The 25911-nt window shown below is 49.8% G+C and overlaps 10 protein-coding genes across 10 annotated transcripts; 4 read left to right on the top strand and 6 right to left on the bottom strand.

The window, feature by feature from the left end:
- Positions 1-406: 406 nt before the first annotated feature.
- Positions 407-7189, bottom strand: ATNIH1004_003134 (putative SNF2 family helicase; the record flags this gene model as incomplete). Its single annotated transcript, XM_033567814.1, has 8 exons — positions 407-710; positions 770-4505; positions 4731-5023; positions 5252-5692; positions 5747-5880; positions 5947-6487; positions 6577-6721; positions 6817-7189. 8 exons carry the CDS (start codon positions 7187-7189, stop codon positions 407-409), a joined length of 5967 nt encoding a protein of 1988 aa, XP_033429809.1.
- Positions 7190-7860: 671 nt separating this feature from the next.
- Positions 7861-8898, bottom strand: ATNIH1004_003133 (uncharacterized protein; the record flags this gene model as incomplete). The annotated part of the gene is made up of 3 exons (XM_033567813.1): positions 7861-8391; positions 8424-8536; positions 8565-8898. The coding sequence occupies 3 exons, from the start codon at positions 8896-8898 to the stop codon at positions 7861-7863; spliced, it is 978 nt and encodes a 325-aa protein (XP_033429808.1).
- Positions 8899-9842: 944 nt separating this feature from the next.
- Positions 9843-10785, bottom strand: ATNIH1004_003132 (putative polyadenylation factor subunit CstF64; the record flags this gene model as incomplete). Its single annotated transcript, XM_033567812.1, has 2 exons — positions 9843-10678; positions 10734-10785. 2 exons carry the CDS (start codon positions 10783-10785, stop codon positions 9843-9845), a joined length of 888 nt encoding a protein of 295 aa, XP_033429807.1.
- Positions 10786-11147: 362 nt separating this feature from the next.
- On the top strand, positions 11148-12310 carry PHB2 (prohibitin subunit PHB2; the record flags this gene model as incomplete). The annotated part of the gene is made up of 4 exons (XM_033567811.1): positions 11148-11334; positions 11407-11475; positions 11560-11915; positions 11984-12310. 4 exons carry the CDS (start codon positions 11148-11150, stop codon positions 12308-12310), a joined length of 939 nt encoding a protein of 312 aa, XP_033429806.1.
- Positions 12311-12844: 534 nt separating this feature from the next.
- rmt2 (protein-arginine N5-methyltransferase) lies at positions 12845-14125 on the top strand (the record flags this gene model as incomplete). The annotated part of the gene is made up of 1 exon (XM_033567810.1): positions 12845-14125. The coding sequence occupies one exon, from the start codon at positions 12845-12847 to the stop codon at positions 14123-14125; it is 1281 nt and encodes a 426-aa protein (XP_033429805.1).
- Positions 14126-14276: 151 nt separating this feature from the next.
- Positions 14277-15341, bottom strand: ATNIH1004_003129 (uncharacterized protein; the record flags this gene model as incomplete). The annotated part of the gene is made up of 1 exon (XM_033567809.1): positions 14277-15341. The coding sequence occupies one exon, from the start codon at positions 15339-15341 to the stop codon at positions 14277-14279; it is 1065 nt and encodes a 354-aa protein (XP_033429804.1).
- A 567-nt stretch (positions 15342-15908) lies between these two features.
- Positions 15909-16535, top strand: ATNIH1004_003128 (lysozyme; the record flags this gene model as incomplete). Its single annotated transcript, XM_033567808.1, has 2 exons — positions 15909-16163; positions 16242-16535. 2 exons carry the CDS (start codon positions 15909-15911, stop codon positions 16533-16535), a joined length of 549 nt encoding a protein of 182 aa, XP_033429803.1.
- A 372-nt stretch (positions 16536-16907) lies between these two features.
- On the bottom strand, positions 16908-20641 carry ATNIH1004_003127 (putative DUF221 domain protein; the record flags this gene model as incomplete). Its single annotated transcript, XM_033567807.1, has 3 exons — positions 16908-17887; positions 17970-20416; positions 20475-20641. 3 exons carry the CDS (start codon positions 20639-20641, stop codon positions 16908-16910), a joined length of 3594 nt encoding a protein of 1197 aa, XP_033429802.1.
- A 1076-nt stretch (positions 20642-21717) lies between these two features.
- ATNIH1004_003126 (MCM DNA helicase complex subunit MCM4) lies at positions 21718-25021 on the top strand (the record flags this gene model as incomplete). The annotated part of the gene is made up of 5 exons (XM_033567806.1): positions 21718-22090; positions 22142-23008; positions 23062-23133; positions 23188-24380; positions 24440-25021. The coding sequence occupies 5 exons, from the start codon at positions 21718-21720 to the stop codon at positions 25019-25021; spliced, it is 3087 nt and encodes a 1028-aa protein (XP_033429801.1).
- Positions 25022-25347: 326 nt separating this feature from the next.
- Positions 25348-25878, bottom strand: ATNIH1004_003125 (uncharacterized protein; the record flags this gene model as incomplete). Its single annotated transcript, XM_033567805.1, has 1 exon — positions 25348-25878. One exon carries the CDS (start codon positions 25876-25878, stop codon positions 25348-25350), a length of 531 nt encoding a protein of 176 aa, XP_033429800.1.
- Positions 25879-25911: the final 33 nt, after the last annotated feature.

Raw genomic sequence — 25911 nt, 5'->3', positions numbered from 1 at the left:
TTCTTCCAATTTCTAGTTTCATTTCCTGGTTGGTAGTAACGGAACAGGGCCACTAGGCGTCGGTTATGTACAGTACAGTGTTCCTCATGTTTTCTCTTTGGAGGGGGGAAAATCGGACGTGATGGGAGACAATCGATCTACCATAGAATAGTTTATTCATCAGTACCCAATGCACTCGATTTGGTTTTCATTTTTGCCCTGCAAGTCATGTGCTCAGTCAATTAACCGCCCCTTTCTAAACTTTCCACTTCTACAGAGTTTACTAACATCAAGATCAGGAAATTATCATGAACTTGCATCTTGCGGTGTGAGATGGTTTGGTCCGAGATAGTGTAACAGCGCTACTCATTCTCATATTTCAGAAGCCGATAAACAATTCATTGAAATGGAATCAAGAAAGTACATTTCAAACAACATTATCCATCATCAACGACGGACCCTGACAGCTGATCGATTCGGAGTCAAAATCGAAATCTCGGGATACTAGAATAGGCTCGCCATTGCGCTCGATCAAGACCGATTCTCGGCGTTCTTGGAAGAGATTCACGTCAATAGTCATCTTTGCCAGGAGGTGGTAGATGTGAACGTGTTTCGTCTGCCCGTACCGCCGAGATCTTCCAATAGCTTGGGTCATAGTGGAGTCATAGTCATATTGGGTCTCTGCAAGCATGGGGGAGAGAAAAATAACGTGGTTGGCGCATTGAAGATTCCTAACGGATTATTAGTTTAACAGGCCAGCATAAGCAGTGACGGTGCAGGCTATACTTACAATCCGGCAGCCATTTCACTCCCCAGATTCAAAATCAGGACCCTACTTTCCCCCAGGCCATTCTTCTGATATTCCTCAATTTTATGCGCTGACTTGCGGCCGGTAGTTGATATTGCCGTGTATTTAATTCTGGCCAGATCCAGCGCCATACACGCGACTTCCACCAGTTCGGGGAACTGGATGAATAGAAGGACTCGTTCATCTGTGGGAACGCTCTGGATGATTTGGATGAGCTTGTCCATCTTGCTACCGCCGTATTTGGCACTGCTATCGTTTTCATAGCGTCCAAGTGTGGACCCATTGATGATGTTGAATTTCTTGCCGGAGCCACGACACCCTTCAACTATGCACTCCTCTTTTTTGAGGACACCCGGAACACATTTTATGCAGAGTGTATGGCCACACGAACCGAGTATATTGATGCCATGTGTTGTGCGGAGCTTTCCCTGGCACTTGCTGCACTCTATATCTGAGCCAGTCTGTGCAAGATGCATTGCTTCCAAGAACCTGAGAGCCCGTGTGCGCATAACCCACTCCACGATATAATTGCGGATATCTGTTGTTGCTTTTTGCAATAGTACTTTTAATTCGTCTATACTGGTTGGCTTATTTGGAAGTGCCGGCATTCCATCCTTGTCGGTTTTGCTCTTGCGAGTTTTCTGCATGCCCTGTCTCATGCTATCCCCTCGTTTGGCACTACACCCATCGTCCTGACCTATGTCTTCATTGGCTTCCGATGACTCTGCTTCTTTCTCTAAGCCAGAGAAATAAGAGACACTGTCATCGACCTCCTGATCCTCGGCCATGGACTCCGTTACTGCCTCTATTTCGGACTCCTTTCTCAGAGGAGTGTGATCGGGGTCGGCGAAGAAAAATTTCCAGTCATCGTCTTTGGGATTAAGGACCGCATATTTAAGAAACGCATAGGCTTTTGTTGTCACAGTTTCGTCACCAAAATCGTGTCTCAATACGCTTTCGACGAACTTGTGGAAATTATCATGCCTTATATCACGTTCACCATAGAGCCACGCAGCCAGTTTAGTCTTCATGAGAAATTCATCCACAAGAGCAGTAATTTGCGCCCGTCGCGTCTCAATGAGAGACTTGCAAGTTGTCGCCTCGGGTTTCCCACTGTCCCACCGACCATGAAGGGCAAGAGATGCACAGCGCTTGAGCAGCGCCTCTTCGGGAGTTCTGCTGCTGCCAATGATTTCATCTAGGCGCTCAACCTGGTCGCTACTGAACTTTCTTCTGCCACGGCGCATCTGACGATTATAGGTCATCAACTGTTTATAGAGCTCGAGGTAGATTGCTCTTTCTGCTGGGGATTGAGACACTAGAATGATGTGCTCTGTGAACGGAATCTCGTCGATGTCAGCAATGTTTCTGCGTGCGAAACGGCTCAGGAATATCTGTGCAAGCTCATGACGATGCCGGTGCCATGCCTCACTTCGTGGTGCTCGGAAGGCCTGGAATGCTTCTGCATCCGACCTATGTTTCCATAAAGCCTTGAGACGTTTATTTTGGGAATGCAGGTCATCGTCATCGACACCAAGATGGATGCCCAAAAACGGTGCTATGGATTTGACATCAGCGAAATCGTTTAAAGGAGGCGTGCCAGAAAGCACCCATTTGGAACGAGCCTGTAGCACCAGAAGGGGCCCAAGTCTCTCAGTATTTGCATATGTAAATTCGTCAATGACAAGACGGTCAAAGGAGAACATATGCAGCAGAGGAGTTTTGACTATCTCCCAGTCCTGGTTCTTTTCATCCCTGCTTATGTTGAATTCTTTTCGGTCATCCCAAGTCTTTGCCTTTCTCTTGCCAACTATTAACCGACCAGGCTGTCTTTTGGTGCCTTTGCACTTTGCATTGGAATTTACAGAGTCCTCATATTCAGTCGCCTCTTCCTCTGAGTTCACACCGACAGATCCCTGAGCAAATGACTTCATAGGCTGAAGCTTTAAGAGACGGGACACCTTGGACCGAAGAGTGTCCGGATCTTCCCAATCGCTTGAGTCAGACTTCTCATCAGCACTGGATATATCGGCATATGGCAGCCCTGTCTCTGTGCTAGGCTCTTCGTGCATCTTGGCTTCTGCATATCGCTTTCCTCTCAACCGTTTTGACGGAACATAAGTATAATTTGCCTGCTCATCTTTGACTTTCTGGCGTTTGGCACGCAATGATTCAAGGAAAGCATCGGGACCTTGATTCACTAGGATCTCCACCTGTTCTTTGAGCGATGCTTGGGCTTCCGAAAACCAATCATCGAAGTTGCGACCCGGCTTCGTTGGAACCCGTGGCATACCAGTCAACCTCTGCAGCTTTTGATAGTAACCTGCATTATTGAAGATATTCCACGACACCAAAATAATATCCGAGTTCCGAATATCACGAATTGTTTTCTTGGTGAAGGCCATGGCAGTCGAAAAAACCAGAACTTTATATTTGCTTCCCAAGAATTTGGTGATCTCGGACTGCCACTGCGGCAGCATGATATGAGGAACCACAATGAGCGTGCTCTTTGTAGGAATAAATCCTCTTGTGGGCTCCGGCGCTGATGCATTTCCCCTTTCAAACTGCGCGTCAATCAAACCGAGGACGATAGCTGTTTTCCCGTATCCAACGTCATCTGCTAGGACGCCTCCACGAACACATTTTTGGACGCTCACTTTTGCTTCTGCACGCCACATCAGCTGTGATAGCAAAGCCTCCTCTGTCTCTTCCTCTACAAAAGGTTCGATGTCGTCACTTTCTTGCACTATCATCCATGACAAGGAGCGAAGCTGTTCAGGTCGCAGCTTGAGCAAGAAACTCGGGGGCTGGCTGGACTGGGAGTCGGATCTATTGCTGTCCAGGTCGAATTTAGGGAACACCAAGTTCCTTGAATCGTATGCATTTGGAATCAATCGCCAATGAAAAGAAACATTACCTGTGGTACTCGGCCCAATGAGCTTACTGTATGCCTGGTGCAGAAGGCTCTGAATATTGAGAGTGATGCGCAAGCTTCCAAAGCCATGTTCATCGATTCGACGAAATATCAAGAAAGGGGGAGGCCGTGCTTTATACTGACGTTCATACAAGGCTGCATCGTGAGGATCTTCGTACGCTTTGAGCCATCCCCTTCCATCACGGCCCCATAGTAGCCGTGGCTTGGGTGGCACGCAAGTGGTGCATGCCGAACAGCCGACTACTTTAAGTGCTTGCCCTTCGACGACTATATTCCAATCTTCAAATCCGGAAATTTTGCATGCTTTTTGCAACAACCAGGAATAGTCTCGCAGCCAAGATTGCGAGTCCAGAGGGTCACTGACCTCCCATGGACCCTTGTTTTGGATTGAGCCAAAAGTGTCTGCTGGAGCTGCAAATGATAACAGAGTAATATTCGCATTATGACAATCAGCATGGGTGATCGATACAGTACTCCCAGGCTCCAGATTATAGCAAGTGATGGGATCCTTAGGAACATAGGGTCGCAAGGTGGCTGTTTGTATCCCAATCCATTTACGGTAGTAAACATTGACATATCTCGGCTCAGATTGAACCGTTCCAGAACGCCACTTGTGGGATACTTCGGCGATAGTTAGTCGTGGTGCGTATCCAGGGTTACGTCGATGTTCCAACGAGAATACAAAAGAGTCATTTCTCGGCTCTCCAAGTTTGCTTGGATCCAAAAACAGGTACACGACAGGGCCGTGTTTGTCCGCCTCTCTTTTGTGCAAATATGCACTTGCTGTATCACAGTCAGGTAAAAGACTGTATGTTCCCCGAATATCGACGTCAAGCTCGCTCACGTCTTTGTCAGAGCCCTGAATGACGATTTTTAAAAAAGACTTGGATGTCCTGCAGCTGGCCTTTTCTAGGCCACATTTTCTTTCATAGGATTGGACTCGGTTTCCTGTCCCATGAAACTGCAGCGTGCACTTGGAGCTGACAGGGGAGCATATCTGCCATATACCTTGCAATAAGCAACCGGGTATAGGCGTCATCCGTGCAATTGGCTTTGACAGTATCTCACGGTTGGCACATACAGCAGGATCTCTATCAGATGCTTTGGCAAAGAACAGCCAGTTGACTTTATCTGGTGGCTCGATGACAAGGTTGAGGACGGAATGCTTGCCTTCATAAGAAGCGGTCCAAACCTCACTTCTTTTAATGTCCAAGAAACGCAGCTCGTCTCCAATCGTCCGTGTTACAGCTTGCAAGAACTGATCCCAGACAGCAGGGGGACATGGCAGTGATGAATTCGTTCTGAAAGCATCGTAACTTTTCCGGGATATGCCAGACATTACCAACCTTGCCGGCAATATTCCCCGAAGAATACTAACAAAATCCAAAGGCGGGCTTCGTACTAAATCCACCCAGCGCTCATACAAATGAGTGGGATTACCACTGCACTCTGAGCAAGCTGTATGAGCACATAGAGTGCATCTCAAAATACTGTGTCGGACTGCAGACTGTCTCTCACACATGCAGTACCTTGCGCTCCGTGCGGCTTGCTCTCCAAAATCGCGGATGTCTAGGTCAACGAACTGGCCGACTTGTATGTTGCTTGGAACTAGGTTGTAGTCATCCTGGGGAATAACACTTTGGAACCTGTGGCGGTCGGATTTGACTGTAGATGCTCTTTCTTCCTTCTTGAAAACTTTATATCCGACTATCAAGGCGGAGAGGATCGCGACGCCGACAACGGTTGAGCTCATGGCGTTACCTGCGAGATCTTGCAGCTCACGCTGTGATTCCCGCGTCAGAAGCAGTCGGTCCAACGGTAGCCCTTGCAAAGCGAGAGACTCAATACCACAAAGCGGGCCGCCTCTCGTGGTGATGTATGGTAGGCCGCAGGGTGTGATGCAGCCAACGATGCCATATGCACGGTTGTCCAGCTCTCGATCTAGCCCTTGAGAAAGTTCGATGTATCTCCTATATTTCAGTCAGCATGAACTATATTATCTCTCTTTTCCTAGCGAAGCGTACTCTTTATAGTTCATATCGTACCCTTCCAAAAGTTTGCGCAGAAAGTTAACATCAATTGTGTCCAGAACTCTCTCGGGCATGGACTTGATCCATGTGTGCCAGGCAAAGTCGAGCATCTGACAGGTACCATTATCCTGATACCTAGTTACTGGATGTTTGTGTCCAAGCATATGGCTCAGACGATAGTTCTGATGACGAACCTGGTACCTTGACCAATCAATAGTCGCCCTTGTAGACGACGCCGCGATACGAACAGCCATGTCTTTTTCAATCTGTTCCAATCGCGGGTCATCCGCATTGAGCAAGAACATCCCAGCCGGCGAGCTAGCAGGACGCTTAAAGTTGACGACCAAGTTCTTCCATTCGAGCAAGTCGTCTTTCGAAAGACCATGTCCCTCGATGAGTTTCTGATCAATGCAGAACATATACCCTCTTTCCCGGGTCTGGGGCAAATAGTATGCCTTCGTATCTACATCAATATGGACAGCAAAATAGTCGATTTCGTTCCAATGTTGACCAATTTTTTCCCAGGGGGCAGTTTTCACGTTCTCCAAAATGACTATCCGTGGTCGATAGGTTTTCGCGTACCGGATAATTCCCCAAAATGTGCCCCCAGATTCACCTTTTTCGTCCAAGGTCTTCCGTCTGTTGTTCAGACCGGAGAAGTCAACGCAGGAGAATCCAGCAACCAAGAGGTCAACGTTCTTGGGAATCTTTTCCAAGGAGCCATAGGCTGTTTGGCTAGTATGCCGGTTAGATTGGAAATGAAGTGATCCGGGGAGGGAAGGCAGAGAGAGAAGGAAGAATAAAACAAAAGAGGAAATACATACGCCACACGATCCTTAAGCTCACCTACATCACGGAAGATAAATCGAGGATGAAAGTTTCTCTCGATATAGGCCTGTTTAAAGGGAACAATTTCCGCACTGAAGAGGTGACGGAACTCAAAGTTCTTACCGAAGTGTTTTCTGAGATCTACTTCTTGTCAGCACGAAAGCCAAAGACGAATGCTGCTCATGCGCAAGAAACAAGAGGAGAAGATAAGAGACGAGACCAGTAGCGCCACTTACTTTCCTGCACCATTTCCAATGCCAGCAATGGACTCTCTGTCCCCGAGCAGACCGTCACCACGCGTAGTTGTCGTGATCCAAGATGAGACAGAACATCATCAAGACCTAGTTCTAATGCCCTGCTTGTGATCGAGTGATAGATGTCACTGAGTTTGTACATCGGTGGAAGTCCTAGCGCAAGCTGCGTCCGCAGTGTCTTTGGACCCGAATATGGTCGGGACTTGACCAGCTCTGGGATATCATCGGGATCATGGAGATTATCTAATGCCTTATGAAGAGCACTGGAAGATTCAGGGCCGTTTGGGCTCAGGATGGGTCGGGGGCCTCGTCTGCTTTTCTTTGGTGGACGGGTGGAGACTGCGGGAGTGGTCATTTTTCTCTTTGGGGGCATTATGCAAAAAGAATCTTCCTTTTTATTCTTTGGGAAGACAGGATGGGTATAATTAAAGAAATTGAGTAAATAATCACAATATTATGGAGTATGAAACAAAGTGACTGTAGGGCACGTAGAGATCACGTGGAATATGGACGAGCATGAAGAGAGTACATAAACAGAATAGGAAGAAACAGAAAAGAAAAGAAAATAAAAAAATTCAGTAATAAAAGGGGGAGAAATATAAAATAACAAAGGTAAACAAGAGCTAACTAGTGAATGAATGGTCTGTAGGAAATAATCGTGCATCTTTGTACTAAAAGTGTAGAGTTCAGTCACTGGAAAAGACACTAGTATTCTGGACTACAGGACACTGGAACTTGAGGTTTGCTTTCACTGGACCACTAAGTGTTAATTTCTTTCAAAGACTTTTAGAATCAGCTAGTCTGAGGCTTTGTCTTTTGTTATTTAACAAGCTATAGATTAGAGTGTTGGATATCAAGGTCTATACAATTTTATTGGTAACTTTGGTACAAAAGAAGGAATAACTCCTATTTAGCAACAAAAACAGTGTACCCATAGAAGTGCAATTTGCAAGTAGAAGAATAAAGAATACCATCTGCTTAACACCCAATGTCCACGCCCACTGGAACTCAGACTTGTTTTCCATATCAGAATCCCACCAAGCAAATCAGATACTTCCACATATAATCTAGCCCATTCATAAAACCATTTACATCTACGGCCTTTCTGACTGCAGGATATTCAGCTGATGAAGTGTCAGTGGCAAACGCTGCTAGGGACTCAATAGTCGAACGTCGCGAATCGCTTCGTAGATGATTGCAACCAATGGCCCTATTGTCTTCTTTGGACATCAATTTAAATATTCGTCGTCTGCTGTTGGGATGTTCCACGAAGCCTACGTGGAGTGCTCCTAGTTCATGTTGGACTGCCTGGTACAGGATTTTTGAGCCGGTGCCGAGGAGCTCTCCGGTGTGTTGAAGCTTAGTAAAGGGCTCTGGAATATCTTTGTATGCGGTACTACTGAGATACATGATGTTAAGATATTCATATCTCTCGATGGCTGGAAAGATTGGGCCCCTGGAGCGATTTGAGATTGTGTTCCAGACTGGGTAGTGCGTCTTTGATGACGGCGTTGATTCATTCTGAGATGTCAAGTCAGGTTGTTGCAGGCCAGGTCGCTGCGATTGTTGTCAGATATGGCGCCTCTTACTTTTGAAAGTTCCGGGTCGGAGAGATATGGAGAGAATATTTCCGATGTGCTCGTCTGTATTTGAGGTCGGAGGTTCTCAGAAATGTCAGGTGCCAGACGCGTAGATCCACGGCCTGGCAAGTAACGTATAGGCGCACGCACATATGAGAAATACGATCTCCATGGCCTGCATGGTGTAGCGACTGGAGATGAATGCCATAGAGTTGATGGATTGATTATGCATTTCAGCTGGTTGGACGTATGATCTCACTAGGTTCGCGAGATAGGCTAATTCCGCCACGTATGGGACAATGTTGATATGGACCCTTTTCATGGTGAAGGAGAGGCTGGGACTGTGGGCGACAAGATTTGTAGGGAGTCCGTTATTCAGACCTGGGTCAATCATCTTTGTTGCCTGAGAGAACAGCAGTAAGCCAACGTTCGTGCCTTGTCCATGCGGCGGATGTGATTGAAACTGCTTGGAAATTGCCTCCATGGAAGATGCCGTCTTATTTTTATCCACGAGTTGGTTATCACATGAGGAATTGAGCTCAGTTGTGACTTGCTGATCAATGAGAAGAAGGTCTTGTTCTGAGGGCCAATCTACTGGCCAATGCAGCATGGAACGCAATCATTGACAAGCCCTAGCCGTTCTTTCGTCCAAGAAATCGGTGGTTCGCACTTGCAGTGCTTCATCTCTAATAAAAAACAAGGACACCGGCCTGTGTAAGTTGCAGCAGTCTGGCTTGTAGAGAAGTTGCTCGGTCCGTGCTTAAGTCTGCACTACATCCAAAGCCAGTATTAACGCCTATGAAAGGATATCAATGCTTCGAATAGACTTTCATCTCATACTTGGGAGAGAAAACAGAATACTAGGTAGGGAGATCCTGCAACAAGGTACTGTACGCGAATGTGACTGGCTCGTGTCGCTGTTATTCACACTTGCCTCCAATTCGCATCTTCAGCTCTGATCGGATCGTGGTGATTGGTTGACCTATGAAAATGCCAGATAATCGATGGTCGTAGTCCGTAGCAATTGATGAGGTGCCTGTACAATGTAGCCATCATAATGATGCGATGGTTGGAAGAATCTGGTGGTCGCGCAATCCGACCAAGGCGGGCCCTCCAGTACTGAAAATACAGATTCTAGTGACATGAACTTGCAAGAGATGGGCTGAGAAGGCAATGTGATTGATCAAGTACGTGGACAATTTTGTATGCTCCGTATGAGAAAAAAACCAACCATGGGGATATCTTCCACGTGTCTAAGTGTACATCCGAGTCAATCGCAAGAGAACCATGTGCGCCATTCCATCTGTCCCCAAAACAGAAACGGAAAACAATAAAGATAAAATGCAATGAAATAAGAAAGAAGAAGAAGAGGGTTTATTATCCAATGCAAAATCACAACGCCCAATAATCTGCAAGAGATTCCTCCATCTAACGCATCCCACCTTGCATCAGCTGCTGTCGTAGTAGCATGATCTGACTCCGTTCCATAGGGGGGAGGGCATCAATGGCTGACTGAGGCATGGTGAGCACTTGCTGGAGGAGCTCTTCTTGGCCTGCAATCTGCGGTTGTGGTGTGGGTTGAGATGCCGGCTGAGGAGTAAAAGGCGTATTGACCATGGGAGGCGTCGAAACTTGACCAGGGACGGCTGAAAATTGTTGGAAAGCCTGCGTTGCGGGAGGAGGAATGGCAGCTGCAGGTTGCGCCGCTTGTTCCACTACCGATCCTAGAGTGCTGTAGTCCACCAGGTTCATCAGAAGCAATGCCTGGAAGATCGCGTATGCGAGCTGGGGAGCCTGTCGCAAAAGTTCGGCAGCCCGAGCGGGGTCCGCGACTGCCAACGATTTCATCTGAGAGAGAACATCGAGTAACTGGTTTGGAGGAAGGGAGGATAGGGTTTGAGAGATCGCATTCGGACAGTCCAGGTGGGGAGGCAAATCCACCCCAGGAGGCAGGGGTGGTAGAGGAACTGATGACTGCTGACCTCCTAGCTGACCATCCTGCTGCACGGGAGCTTGCCCGGTTTGCGAATAATCGGGGGGGACCGAATCCTTCTCGTTGTTATGCGGCCAATCCACCCGAATCTTGCGTCCCATGATCTCGTAGTCGTTCAAATTTCGCACCGCCGAGGCCGCTGCATCGGCGTCGGCAAAATCGGCAAACCCATACCCCTTTGGTTTGCCAGTCTCTGGGTTCATCATCAGGCGGAATTTGGTGACCGTGCCGGCAGTGCTGAGGATGTCTTTGACCTGTTCCTCGGTGAGGTCTATCGCATGGGTTAGTAGTGCTACAAGCGGGTCGTGATGAGGAGGGAAACATACTGTAGGGGATATTCCCCAGAAAAACACTTTTCCCTGTTCTATCCGGCGCCATGACTGCAATCCTGAGGTATCCGAAGGTCTTTTACCGAATCAATCAAGCTCTCTCTAGTCGGTGAAGAGGGGTCGTTGTTGCGGAATGGGGGGAGGAAGAAAGATCGTGCTCTTTGCTACACTCTTTCTTTTCCTTGTATTTCTGGATATCACCTCCAGACCAAATAATTCGCAGTGTCCCGTACAGACCCGATGGTTGACGTGGATGAACGAAGCTATGGAGAACAAAGCGTTGAATGAGCGAAATGAATCCCAAATGAACCTATTTCAAAGGCGGTGAGCGCAGCCGCAGAACCGCCGCTGCGATCGACTCTCACCTTCGAGACTCTCACTCCCTGCATTCTCTCTTCCACCACCGCCATCATGTCTCAGTCACCAAAGGAACAGTGGGAAAGGCTCCAGGTTATCCTGCAGAGGGCCGGCGGCCGTGGTGGAGGATTCGGTTTTGGCCGCATGCCTTCCGGTGGGAACCCAAGGTCGGGTGGCTTTTTCACTGCCGTCATCGCCATCGGTCTTCTTGGATACGCTGCGTCGAACGCGCTTTTCAACGGTAAGCATAGTCTTTGATAATGGTCGATGATCTGGTGTGATGGAAGAACGACTAACAGGGCTCGGCTCACAGTGGACGGTGGCCATCGTGCGATCAAATACTCCAGAATCGGTGGTGTGAAGAAGGAAATCTACAACGAAGGTATGACCCTTTTTTCTTCAAATGAAAGAAAAATTTACGTAAACGATCATTAAGAAACTATCTAACCACTTTTTGTCCCTTAAGGAACCCATATCAACATCCCTTGGATCGAAACGCCGATTGTCTATGACGTGCGAGCGAAGCCGCGGAACATCGCTTCCCTGACTGGCACCAAGGACCTGCAGATGGTGAACATCACCTGTCGTGTTCTGTCGCGACCCCGCGTGGATGCTCTTCCGCAAATTTACCGTACTCTCGGAAAAGACTTCGACGAGCGAGTGCTTCCGTCGATTGTTAATGAGGTCCTGAAGAGCGTGGTGGCACAGTTCAACGCCAGCCAGCTGATCACCCAGCGAGAGAATGTCGCACGTCTGGTGCGAGAAAACCTGGCTCGTCGAGCGGCCCGGTTCAACATTGCTTTGGATGATGTATCGCTTACGGTATGATTTTACGTGCACTTGAACTCGATAGCACCCGGATCTTACTAATGCCATTCCGTCCTGTCTAGCATCTGACCTTCTCGCCCGAATTCACCGCCGCTGTCGAGGCCAAGCAAGTCGCCCAGCAAGATGCCCAGCGAGCGGCTTTCCTGGTCGACAAGGCCCGTCAAGAGAAGCAGGCTTTCATTGTCCGGGCCCAGGGTGAGGCCCGTTCCGCCGAGCTTATTGGCGATGCGATCAAGAAGAGCAAGAGTTACGTTGAGCTTCGAAAGATCGAGAACGCACGTCAAATTGCCCAGATTCTGCAGGAGAATAGTGGCAAGAACAAGCTGTACCTGGATGCCCAGGGCTTGGGCTTGAACGTCAACAACGCGGTCTCCAGCGACACGAAATAAATACCAGAATCCCTTTGTATGAGGAAAGGAGTCGATACACCGGTAGCATCTTCTCTTTTGATTTCTTAATGGAACGCAGTGGTGTCATTCTTACCAGCGCTATCTATGGCGCCCTAGAAAGGGCGATCGAGGGAGGAAGGAGTGAGATAGGGTATTTGTACAAATAGTCAGTTGTCTTAGGATTGTCGAAATAACCAGGCGAATTGTTTCTCTTCTCCCACTGCTGTTGTCGTGCTGTTCATCTCGACGTAGAAACTCACCGGAAAGCGGTTTTCTCTGTGCGGTGACGAAAGCGGCGGGCGGAAATTTTTATATTCGGCGCTTCATCCATCCTGCGTCTTTCCAGCAACATCAGCCCCGGATTGTGTCGCTGGCTGTCACGGACAATCTAGATTGATCAACTTTCTTGCCATTCCTTTCATAATTCAGCGCACTCGGTAGGTGTCGACCTCCATGCTCTCTAGTCCCCCGCCCTAGTATCGACTCAAAATCTTCCCAAGGATGAATAACTAATTAATGATGCATCTACCAGACATGGCAGACCCAACCGCCGAAATCAACGTCGATCTCGAAGTGCAAGAAATCCTCCTCGCCGCCTCGCAACATGACATTCCCAAGCTCCGCCGCTTGATCCGATCCAACGAGGCTGCCCTTAATGCTGCCAACGTCAAGGACTCGGAAACGGGGTACTCTCCGCTCCATGCGGCCATCGCGGCTTGCGAATCTAACGATGAAGAGCCCGTGAACGAGGAACCGAATGGCGTTCATTCGAATGGGGTTCAGCCAAGCGAAGAGAAGAGTGACGCGGATTCTGGCGTGAATACCGTCAGGTTCCTTCTGCAAGAGGGTGCCATCTGGAATGATCTGGACCTGAATAATGAAACACCTGGGTGTATTGCGAAGCGCATTGGGAAAGAAGAGCTGTACGAGATGATTGTGGATGCGGGAGTCAGAGCAGAGCTCCTTCTCAACCGGCTAGACGGTTATGAGCAGCTCTCGGACATGGATGAGGATGAGGAGGGTGAGGAGAAGGACAATGATGACCAGAGCGCAGAGAATCCACAGGAGGAGCAGGCGCCAGCCGATGAACAATCGGTGCCTCAATTGGTCGATGCGACTCGGAATACCTCGACGGTAGCAGAAGGGACTGGGCCAGATGTGACAAGCTCTCGCTATCTGGACTCCAACTTGACTTTCCAGGGGGACCGACTGCTGGACCAAGACCAGAATGGCGTGATGATGGCTTGGGAATCAGACATCATGGCGAAATCCGCAACGAAGATCCTCCCAGCACCTGGACTGCGTGTGCTGAACGTCGGCCACGGTATGGGTATCGTGGACGGGTTCTTGCAGGAGCAGTCTCCTGCTTCGCATCACATCATCGAGGCACATCCAGATGTCGTTGCAGAGATGAAACGAAAAGGCTGGCACGAGAAGCCGGGGGTGCAGATCCACGAGGGCCGATGGCAAGATATTCTCCCCACCCTGGTGGGACAAGGCGAACAGTTCGATGCCATCTACTACGATACCTTTGCCGAGTCATACAGCGATTTCCGGGAGTTCTTCAGCGAGCAAGTCATTGGGTTGCTCGATCAGGAGGGGAAATGGGGCTTTTTCAACGGCATGGGCGCGGACCGACAGATCAGCTACGATGTCTACCAGAAAGTGGTGGAAATGGATCTGTTCGAAGCGGGATTTGACGTTGAGTGGGAGGAGATTGAGGTGCCTACGCTAGAGGAAGAATGGAACGGCGTGCGCCGGCCATATTGGAGGATTGAGAAATACCGACTGCCTTTGTGCAAATTCATGGATTAGAAAGAAGATTTAGAATGGGAAGACAAAAAAACAAAAAAATGAATAAATTGTCACATTCTGAAGCAGGCCGTACCAGCAGACCCCTCCTGCTTCTATAAAATCCTACTGGAGTAGCTTGCTAGCCAGGTAATTCTCTGGAATATTAACACGTTCACAATGTCCCGACATATTGACTAACGTGGTATGCGGTAGAATGCTTTGATACGGGGTCCCTGGACCATTTGGACACCATCAGATACAGTTCATTTTCCTTGGAGGTCGACCAGGGATGGATGAAACCCCCATACAGAGATTCCTCCTGCTCCCAGGTGACCTGCACTGTCTCGTCGGACCATGGCTTGTCCGGTCCAGCCGCCGTACGAGAGACAATAGTAGGGCTCGGGCGACTAAGGTTGAGATAGACCATGGCCCAGGTGCCATCCTTCAGCTTGCGTACTGAAGGCTCTCCAAACGTCCCTTCTAAGATAGGCGAACAAGGCCGTCCCCATTGCCAGTCCGTGCCATCCCAGCCCCAACCCTCATATGCGTCTTTCTGTGCCATCTTGTCCCAGGGAACTCGTTGCAGCATCATGGGCCCCGACTGGCGACCAGCACGCACGGAGAACACGTAGACCCAGTCACCATCGCGCTGCATTGTCCACATCTGGAACGGGTCGGCGTTGTTGCCATCATTGAGCCACTTGGTGTCCAACCGAGTAAAGGTGTTTCCGTCCTTAGAATGCGCCAGTCCAGCATAATTGGTCGACCACGGACTGGACCAGTCCTTGATGCTCATGTACGAGACAATCTGCTCCCCTGTTTCATTGAACCCGATCCCATCGTTCGGGATAACGGTGTACTCCCAAGTGCCGGCCCCGTCGTCTCCTTGGTGGCCATTGTGGGTGATTTCCGGCGCGAATCCATCCCCAGCAACGCCGGCAGCACTGTCGAAGATTATCCCGTCTTTTTCGCCGGGGTTGATGGCTGAGCGCAGCATGATAGGAGACCGCCAACCCTGGCCATCATCGGGCCATTGTGTGCTGAAGGTGTCGCCAAAGAGGAACCCTATGGCCCCGTTCTCCAGCACATAGGGAATCCCAAGATCCGTGCCGGCCACCGACCAGCGTTGACTGGTATCTAGATCTTCCCCAGTGAGGCGTTTCTTGTACACAGACTGGCCGGTCTGCGCCGACACGAGGCACGAGAAGAGTAGAAACGGTCGCAGATACAGCTGCATTGTGCAAAAGCTGGTGTGAATTTCAACTTTGCGGTGCTTCACAGAAGACACATTCAATTAGTGAACGGAAACATCATCTGTTCACAGTTCTACGTTATATATGGTTGATCTAAGAATAGCAGATGATGCAGATCATCGTGTTCCTCAGCCCTTCTGAATGGCAGAGACAGCCAGTTCTTCGTATCTGCCGACGATCAAGGGGAAATGGGGCGATTCTAGCGTCAAGGATGCAGGAACACGGATCACTGGAGACGATCAGCGCGACACAACAGTGGAATACGATGCCAACCACCCTCTGGCTGATATCCAGGATCGTTATGCTAGTCAAGAGCGAAGATGGGGCTGAACTGACACGAAGATCCTTATATCTCGTATTCTCCAACAATGAGTGTTGATCTTCATGATTCCCAGAATAGAATCTGTACAGTACTCTATGCTAGAAACAGACCCCACTGAACTAACCAGGGAGCCTCAGAGAGATACACATAAGACGAAGGAACCTCTCCCTAACTCATCTTCAAACGTCAACACACAAATCCAATCTTCTCTACAAAAAGCACCCTCGAAATGGCTTCCTTCAAACTTCTCGTGGCTCTCATCCCCGCCCTCGCGGCCGCCTGCATCGGGCCCAAGGTCAACGAAGGAACTCTCAACCTCCTCAAGAGCTTCGAGAAGATGGTCCCAAACCCTTACGATGACGGCTACGGCAATCCCACCATTGGATACGGTCATCTCTGCAACGACTGGTCCTGCTCCGACGTGTCCTATCCGAAGCCTCTGACCGAGGAAACCGCCACTCAGTTACTGGCGGATGATCTGACGGTATGAACCTCGCTCCAGAATCACCCAAGATTACCTAGCTAGTAAGTTTTGTCTAATCTAATCTAATGATATATACAGGGCTTCCAAGACACAGTGACCAACGCTTTCGCGGACCCCGTCACCCTCAATGACAACCAGTATGGTGCTCTTGTGTCTTGGACTTTCAATATCGGCGCTGGAGCCATGCGGTCGTCTTCACTCGTTTCGCGTATAAATAACGGCCAGGATATCATCGCCGTTACTCATGAGGAATTGCCCCAGTGGGTGCATGCCGGTGGGAAGGTTTCCCAAGGTCTGGTTAGGCGTCGGAACGCTGAGTTGCAGCTGTTTGATACCCCAAGTGATGGGAAGGCTTTGCCTGCTCCTTGTTAATTGATCTATCCCATTCATGGGTTTAATATGATGGGAATCGGTACTTGGAGTAGGATGGGTCTGGGATTGTAACTATTGGTCGGATGGGTTAGGATTGGGCGTGGCTATATTTGGATTGGACAGCGATATATGTTTTGTTCGAATACTACAGATTGTATAAATACTGGTCGTAAACTGTCTCCTTTATTTCCTGTGGCTTCGCATCTAAAGATCACCCATTCTTGCCACGTTGTACCCGGGCAGTCATCGACTAGGAAAAGTTCATCCCAAAACGCCAGCCCGCGCCGGTGAACCATGCTATAAAAGACACATAATATCATTTCCCTGTCAGTCAATTAATATACACCATTGATTTTTCCGATGCATCCGTATCTACAACTGAATCAGATCAACTTGCGAGAAATCCGGCGGACTGCGGCTAAAGATCGGGCGGCACTTGCCATCCAAAGCTTGATACTCGTTGCTAATCCATACATGCTTGCTAAATCGCTGGGTACGATAGACTTCATCATCGCTGACCCCGAGATCATCCCGCGGGATCCATACCACAGGACGTTTCGCCCTCAGGGCCTCGTGTTGGAAAGCACGTTGAACGAGCTGGTCACGCTCGTCTGGCGTGAGGTCCTCCAGCTCGTCATGAATCCCGGCAAATATTGCTTGCCCCGTAGACCCCGTTGCCGGGCCCTGGGCTTCGGCATCGTGGGCGATTTTCTCACGCATACGCTGCACACTAGGAACAGCGCTTGCTGACTGAGTTCCATAATAGCTCGACCGCCGTTTTGCGGATCGATGAATCCAAGACGGACGTTTGGGTCCCATTCCAGCTCGTTTATTTGCATGCGCCGATTTCTGTCCCTCCCTGCGAAGTCCGATTTTTTTCAGCTCGATATCGTGGGACATCCCATCAGCATGCGCGACTGGGTCCGTCTCATCTTCGTCAATGGGTAAGCCTAGTCGAGCTCTCTGGGCCCGTTCAAATTCCTCATCTCGGCGGACTGCGTCGTCCTCCAAAGTTATGGGCAGATAACGAATTAAGGGGCCGAAAGCTTCATTTAACAAATATTGGTACCCAACGGTAAGTATGAGGACCACAATCATACAGATTGCCTGCCCTTTACAAGCAACAGTGCCCTGCACATCTCGCACTAAGAAGAACAGGCCAATCAAGGAAACCTCCATCACATAGATGCCTGTGAACAGTTGATTGATGGCTTGAGGGAAGAGCAGGCCGCCAGTATCGAAGCGGAATTTCGTGACATAGAGCGTGTTATATCGGTAGACGAACCAAAACAAACCGAACGTGATCACGTTAAACAGGAGAATGAGAGGCGAAATGACGCAGTATATCAACCCTGCTCGGAGCTAGACGTTAGCTTTGGGATTCGAGGGGTATTTTCAATTCAGTCTTTCTTTGCCGGGGGAATGTTGACATACCAATTGATGCCAAAGTAGTGTACACCGGGAAAAATGTGCCCCATTGTACCTGGTTCAGGTTCGTGGTCCGCGCCCATTTTCTCCTGGCAGTGGTATCCAAGAATGGTGCAAGAACGAACCAGCTTACTAGATTGACAATCTGGACAAGAGCTCCGGCGCTCACCGACATGGCTTGTAGAATCATGTAGGAGAAGAAGTAGTTGCTGGATAAGGGGATATGCTGTGCCAGGAGTTCAGGCCAGCTGGTGACGTTCGTGACGTTATTGATGATGGTAGAAAAACTTGACGAAATTGCCACAACCAGGAAGAGCTGCACGAACAAGAAGGCAAAATAATAATGTTGGACGGTAAGCTCCACGGCCATGCCCGTGTGGAGTCCTTGAGCCCGGCAGAGGAACCGAAGGATTAGAGGCAATAGCGCCATGAGAATTGCCAAAAACAATGCAGGTAGGATACCCTGGACGGCCGAGATAAGCCATTCCGGTAGTTTCGAGATCCAAGATAGCCAAGTGAACGCATCCTCCAAATATGACAACTGAGAGAGCAAACCTGTAAACGCCACCGGAAATGCCCAGCCAACCACCATGGCACAGACAACGGTCAGGATTCCAAATGTCCGGAGGTAGCGCTCCCACCACCGGATAGACATATTGTCCCATATTACGTCGTCTGGCGAGATCTCCACAATGCGTGGAGCCATTTGCTTTGGAACGTGGTGACTGACCGCTTGACAAGCCATATGTGCAGCGACCTGGTGGTTGAACTGGATGAACGCGGAGTTCATAAGGGGAAATTTCTCCGCATGTTGCTGATCAACTTCGATTTCCAAATTCAGCCGAGCCAGCTCTTTGCGACAATAATCAATGGTGTCAACTTTCCTGCCCATAAGCCAAAGCGAGGGCATCCAGCGCAGGCCAAAAATGGGCAATCGCATGGTATCCCGATCCTTTTCTTTGATGTACTTCTTCCACATAGGCTCTCCGAAGTCTTCGTTGTCGAATCCTTCGTTGTAAGCAATCGGGTACTCTTCCCCTTCTACCTTATCCCCTTCTTTTCGACCTTCTTGATTACCTCCTTTGGCTTTCGCTCTCGCCGCGGTAGAAGAGCTCGGACAAGCCTCAGACATCACATCCGCATCCACCGGACTTTCCGGACCCGTTAGAGGAAATTCATCCGGCTCAGCTTTGCTGCTCATTCTGGAATTGTTCGACACTCCGCTTTTCCAAAACGGCCTTTTGGGTTTCGATCCCGAGCCTGAAACCCCAGTTGCGCTTTGTGTGATCATTTGGGAAGGGTGTGCTCCACTCTCATCTTCTGCATTTCCACGGGGATCGTTTGAGAGGGACTCGCGACGTTCATTACCACCTGCCGCAAGTGAACTGTTTTCAATCGCCGCGAGCGTGTTATCCTCCGGCACATAACCTCCCGATCGAGTCAATGTTCCATCTACACTGTCCTCAACTTTCTTAAAACCGCTTAAAACGGATTTGCCCAGCTTGCCCACCCCCTGGCTGAACGCGCCCGCAGCTTCCATGGCCGGATCGAGGGGATTGAGTCGTCTCCATTTTCCAGGTTCATCTTCATGCTGTGCTGGGTTCTCAGGGTGCAAAATTTGATCGAGGGTATGAGCCTGGTGTGGGTCGCCGGAACTGACACCGGCACCCATCGCCAACTGAGAAGCTTTTCGATCGGCTTTCTCTCTCTCCTGTTTGTTTATAGCCTTTCCCTCCTTGCCTGCCTTCTTCGCTTCGGACTTTTCCCTCTTTAGCTGTGCCTTTTTGCATTTGATAATCAACTCGGTCTCGGCAACCTCGAGTTTTAAGGCGATATCATCCCGCTCTTTCACCTTTTCGTTGAGGTCGTCGAAATTGCGATTGATCCAAATATTGCGGATTCCACCCGGGAAGACGTCAAACAGCGTCTCAAGAGCTTCCACAGAAAGCCAGCTTTCTGGAATTGCAGTCACCAACACCGTCGTTGCAGATGCACGAAGTCGGTGTTGCGGAGAAGTCAAATACGCCTGTCGTAGGCGGATGTAGCCTCGGAGCTCATCAAAAAATACAGCGCAGACATAAACAATGACGATTATGGCCGTAATCAAGTGTCCCCAGTAACGATTTGTATTCTCGGGGGCTACATTTCCCCAAGCCAGTTGGTCGAGGCCTGTGATATTCCACCTATCTCCACCTATGGTCCCGTTCTTGAAACTCCGGTTTTTCCCATTCACTTTATTTAACGGTAGAAGGACGGGTAGCAGGATGCACCCCAGTGGCACGAATATCTTCAGAAGCATGCGCAGATAGCGCAAGAAGAAATAGGCATCCAAGCCGCATTTTTGAATAAACTCAGAGCTGGAAGTGCGAAACACCGGCCCGATCCATCGAAACAGGCCCGGTGGGGAGGGTGCAGTACGTTCTCGATCAGGAACCAGATACGTTCTTGGCTGACTTTTTAAGCTTGAAGTTAGTGATGCCGTGGTTCCATTGACAGGTCGATTGCACTCACTAGATACGTGTAAGTTTCCCCTTGAGAAGCAAAAATAGGATGACTTCAACAGCAAAAATGATAATCGCAGTGGCCAGAGACGCCAGGAAGGTATTGATCGAGATACCCTCACTCTGTTTTCCCGTCCCACCTGCGTGTTTCAACGCCTCCTCTAGGTCGTTAGGCATAGCTGCGACCGAAAGCGACACTCCCTCTGCTTTCTACCGGTATCAAGGAAGGGAGAAAATGCCTGATTTTATCAGACAGTGCAGATTGGAGGAGGAACGACGAAGCGAAGTGCAACCGGTGAGGGTTCACAGTACATAACGACGTCAGTATTACTCAAGGCTCCGGACTCGCAACCAACATTTGAGCAGCATCGGTGACAAACAGCTAGCGAATGAAGGAAGCTAGATTCAAGACAATACTGGAATGAGAGGAGAATGTTTAGAAAGAAGCTAGGATGGGGATTCAATGGGAGGACATAGAAAAAAAAGCGTTGTAAATAAAGGCGTCATGCAGTGGCACCGAACAGGCGACACAATCCGCCATTCAGGATCCAGCGCAGCGCCAAGTCAGCAGGGCAGAGGCACTCCTATTTGTGGGAAATGCACTGGGGAGAGCAGATCGCTCCTCAATGACATCAAGCGTCTGTTGAAACGAGGTATTGAGGGACTAAGAAGGGGGACGGCGCTTGCCTTAAGGCCTTGGTCAGGACCAGCCTGTTTCACCTTCCCCTGAGTTTGATTGAGGGATTGGAGGATCTGTCCTTTACGAGAACCCCAGCGATAAAGGAATAGCTCCAAATAGCCATGTTGCGGTCACTTTTTTTATCTTCCTTTCCATTTTCATTTTCGCTGAGCGCTTTCCTTTGTTGACAAGGATGGAGCCAATCCGTTTGTAGACGCCTGCCCTAAAGCCATAGCACGCCATGATTGGTCGCCACTAGCCGTCATGTGGCGCAGGTTCCACAGGTTCCACAAACTCCTTTGGATAGTCACATGACTCTGTGGCTGGTGGCCCGCGTCGTCCCGAACAGGAAACCTCTTTACGCGTGTGTCACGTCCCTACGCGTCACTCATGGCGTCCACGAAAAGGAAAGAAATTCTAACGAGCCGCCAAACAGCTGTTCTTCACTGTTGCAACCGCCACACCACACCCACCCCATCCTCGCATTCACTTCTCGATTCAATCAATCTCCCTCTTTGTCGGTCCCTGAAAGTCCATTTATTTGTGGTCCGCTACCCATTAGGGCTGGCTCATCATGTCTTCCCCTTCTTCGACTCGCCGTACAGGTCGTCCAACCAAGGAGGCGGCGGCCACTTCATCCCCCATCCGTTCGACTCGCTCGACTCGCTCAACTCGCTCTCAGCAGCAATTACAACCGAGTAGCCCTACTCCAAGAGCAGCTGATGAACAGTCACAGACAACTCCTCGCGCTTCCAGACGCCTAAGGGGCGAAGCTGCTGTCCCATCGTCTTCTCCCATGTTCTTTCAGTCTTCTCCTGCAAAAGGAAATGATAGCAGCGCCGAAACACCAGATGTTAGGATGGACGAACCCAGTTCGCCTGTGAGGCCATCTTCAACCATGGACGAAGGAGAGACGACACCACGGGGCAATCGTCAGACTATGCGAGGTACGTTGGTCGAAGTACTATCTCAATGACATATTTCTGATGCCAAACCAGATTCTTCCCCAATTCGATATGTGTCCAGTTCCAGTCCCACCCGTGCTCACAGCCGCCAACCGCGATCTGATATTCCTAGTAGCAGTAGTGGCTTATTTGTCTCATCCCGGCCCTCTGCGGCCGGGCAGCGTGCTCGACGTCGCAATGATCTTCACTCGGGTGGATTTGGATCGACTCCGAGCCGTCGGCGCAGGGTGTTTGTTGATGCCAACGGCATGCCCGCTGCTGATGGGGAGCCACAATCGGATGCAACTTTCTCCAACGTCCATCCAGACACTTCGGAGGCCGAGGCACTCGGCGGCGGCTCATCACGCGTGATCTGGGGTACCAACATCTCTATTCAGGATTCCATGTCCGCTTTCAAAAACTTCCTTTACAATTTCGCCACAAAATACCGCCTGTGGGCCGAGGGCGCCACGGAAGATGAAACACGCCGGATGGGCGATGCCGCAGAGGAAAAGGAATATATCAGCACGCTAAACACCATGCGTCAACTAGGTGTCACTAGCCTAAACTTGGACGCGAAAAACCTCAAGTCGTATCCATCAACTTTGAAGCTGTGGCACCAACTACAGGCCTACCCTCAGGAAATCATTCCTTTAATGGACCAGACCATCAAAGATGTTATGGTTGAACTTGCCATTAAAGAAGTCGAGCGTCTGAGGGCCAGAAGCCAGCGTAACCAGACCCATTCCAGGGACCTGAGCTCCGCTCCGGCAGTTCCTAGCTCTGATGCCTTGAGTGAAACCGGTCGCACGCCACAGGCTGAGATCCCGGACCTCGTTGGCGAGGTGGAGACGAAGGCCTTCAAAGTCCTACCATTTGGACTGGATTCCACCGTTAACATGCGAGAGCTTGACCCAGCAGGTATGTAGTTGATGAGGGACCATTCGTTCTAGACTTCCGCTAAACATAGCCAGATATGGACAAATTGGTAAGCATCAAGGGCCTGGTGATCCGAGCGACTCCCATCATCCCCGATATGAAAGAAGGTGAGTGTAATCCAAATTGCAATTGCTGAATTAACACTGCTCACTGTTACCCAGCTTTTTTTCGCTGCCAAGTCTGCAACCATGGAGTGCAGGTTGACATTGACCGTGGAAGGATTGCAGAGCCAACGATCTGCCCACGACCAGTCTGCAAAGAAAGGAATTCGATGGAGATTATTCACAACCGCTGCGTTTTCGCCGATAAGCAGGTGATCAAACTCCAGGAGACTCCTGACAGCATCCCTGATGGCCAAACCCCCCATTCCGTCTCCCTCTGCGTCTACGACGAATTAGTGGACGTATGCAGGGCAGGTGATCGCGTTGAAGTTACGGGTATCTTCCGAAGCAACCCGGTGCGAGTGAACCCTCGCCAACGCACACAGAAAACGCTCTTCAAAACCTACATCGATGTATTGCACGTCCAAAAGATAGACCACAAAAAGTTAGGCGTTGACGCGTCGACTGTCGAGGAAGAATTGTCAGAGCAAGCAGTCGGGGATGCTGAACAGACCCGTAAGATCACAGCTGAAGAGGAAGAGAAAATCAGGCGGACCGCTACTCGGCCTGATGTGTATGAGCTCCTGGCCCGATCTTTGGCGCCTAGTATATACGAGATGGATGATGTAAAGAAAGGTATCCTGCTCCAATTGTTTGGAGGTACCAACAAGTCCTTCGAGAAGGGTGGCAATCCACGCTACCGAGGTGATATCAATGTTCTTCTCTGTGGTGACCCTTCCACCTCTAAATCTCAACTGCTTCGATATGTCCACAAGATTGCCCCCCGAGGAGTCTACACCAGTGGCAAAGGCTCCTCCGCTGTCGGTCTCACAGCCTACGTGACCAGGGATCCCGAGACGCGCCAAATGGTCCTTGAGTCGGGAGCTCTGGTTCTCTCCGATGGTGGTGTCTGTTGCATTGACGAATTTGACAAGATGAACGAATCAACTCGCTCTGTTCTGCATGAAGTGATGGAGCAGCAAACTGTGTCTATCGCGAAAGCTGGTATCATCACTACGCTGAATGCTAGAACCAGTATTCTGGCGTCCGCCAATCCCATCGGCAGCAAGTACAATCCCAATCTGCCAGTTCCACAAAATATTGATTTGCCTCCTACTTTGCTGTCGCGATTCGACTTGGTGTACCTCGTCCTTGATCGCGTGGATGAACAAGAGGACCGCCGGCTAGCGAAACATCTTGTCAATATGTATCTTGAAGACAGGCCTGAAAACGCCAACAGTGAGGAAATTTTGGTAAGTACCAAGGCTCATTGTTGTTGATAGTCGGCTTACTAACTGGTGTCGATTCGCAGCCTATTGAATTCCTGACGGCCTATATCACTTATGCCAAAACCAAGGTCCACCCGGTTTTGACCCCTGCTGCCGGGAAGGCACTCTCTGATGCGTACGTGGCCATGCGCAAACTGGGAGACGACATTCGATCTTCTGACCGGCGAATCACGGCAACAACTCGTCAGTTGGAGTCTATGATCCGGTTGTCGGAGGCCCACGCACGTATGCGACTGTCGGAAGAAGTTACGGCGGGCGATGTGGAAGAATCCGTGCGTCTGATCCGGTCCGCTATCAAGCAGGCTGCGACGGACTCGCGGACCGGGCTGATTGACATGGGCCTATTGACAGAGGGCACCAGTGCCAGCGAGAGACGTCATCGGGAAACACTCAAGCGTGCAATTCTGTCGGCGATCGACGAGCTGGGTAGCGGCGGTACAGCCCGGTGGGCGGAGGTGTTCCGAGCGCTCAGCGAACAGAACAACGCCTTGGATGGAGGACAGTTTACCGACGCAGTTCGCTCTCTGGAGACCGAAGGGCATGTGAACGTGCTGGGTGAGGGCGCCCGGAGGAGTCTTCGCCGCGTTGGGGGTACGCTTCTGTAATCTGTAAGTGGGCCACTGGTTGATGAGATCATGATGCAATGGACAATATAATATGTGGTTGATGCAATTTAGAATAATATATTGCATGAATCGGTCGATTGATAACCAAGGGTTCTACGATGGAGGAGGGTGTTTGGTGTCTGTTTGGCCTTGTGTACATGAGTAGCTGAGTTCGTACGTTTAGTGCGGTTTACGAGGAAATACAAGCATAATGCTACTTATTATTCTAAACGTAAAAATTTCCCATAAGCAATACTAGAGCTAGTCCTAAATCTAAGATTCTTTATAACAAGCGAAGCCAAGCCATCATCGCCACCTATCTTGATCTATTGATAATAGGCCCCTCTATCTAGCGGCAGGGTCGTCTGTTCGGGCCACAGCAAAGTAACCGCCATTTTAGCATTGGCACACTGCCTAAGATCCGTGAGTAATCCTACCTGACACATCAGGTCTATTTGGCTAGTGACCCAGTATCTACACCCAACTCCATGGACATCGAACTCGTATTGATGACGACCATGGTCGATGAGTTTGTGCAGGACACCGGCCACAGTTAGTCCGGAGATCACGTCGAGAGGAAACGCTTTCTGAGCATCGGGGGGCAATGTATAGGATAGTTCGGAGATGATTAGGAATCCCTTGGAGCCTCCGTGAAGAACAGTACTCGGGATTCTATGGCTGGGTTGACAGTCCACCGCGATGGAGGTTCCGGAGGGGGTTAGGAGATAGAAACACCAGTGGTTTGCTGTCCCTTCGGACTGGGTATGAGGAACGGTGAAGATCCGGATGACTGGTGCTTTTAGGATCTGTTCTCGATGATGTGCTGGCACGTAGTGAATTGGCTCGAAGTTGGACATGGTTGTAAATGTGGGTGATAGGTGGGTTAGATT

This window comes from Aspergillus tanneri (assembly GCF_003426965.1).
Source record: "Aspergillus tanneri strain NIH1004 chromosome Unknown AapTan_1_pilon_pilon_pilon, whole genome shotgun sequence".
NCBI lineage: Eukaryota > Fungi > Ascomycota > Eurotiomycetes > Eurotiales > Aspergillaceae > Aspergillus > Aspergillus tanneri.
Note: the sequence above shows the minus strand (reverse complement) of the source record. Positions and strands in the feature narration are given on the sequence as shown.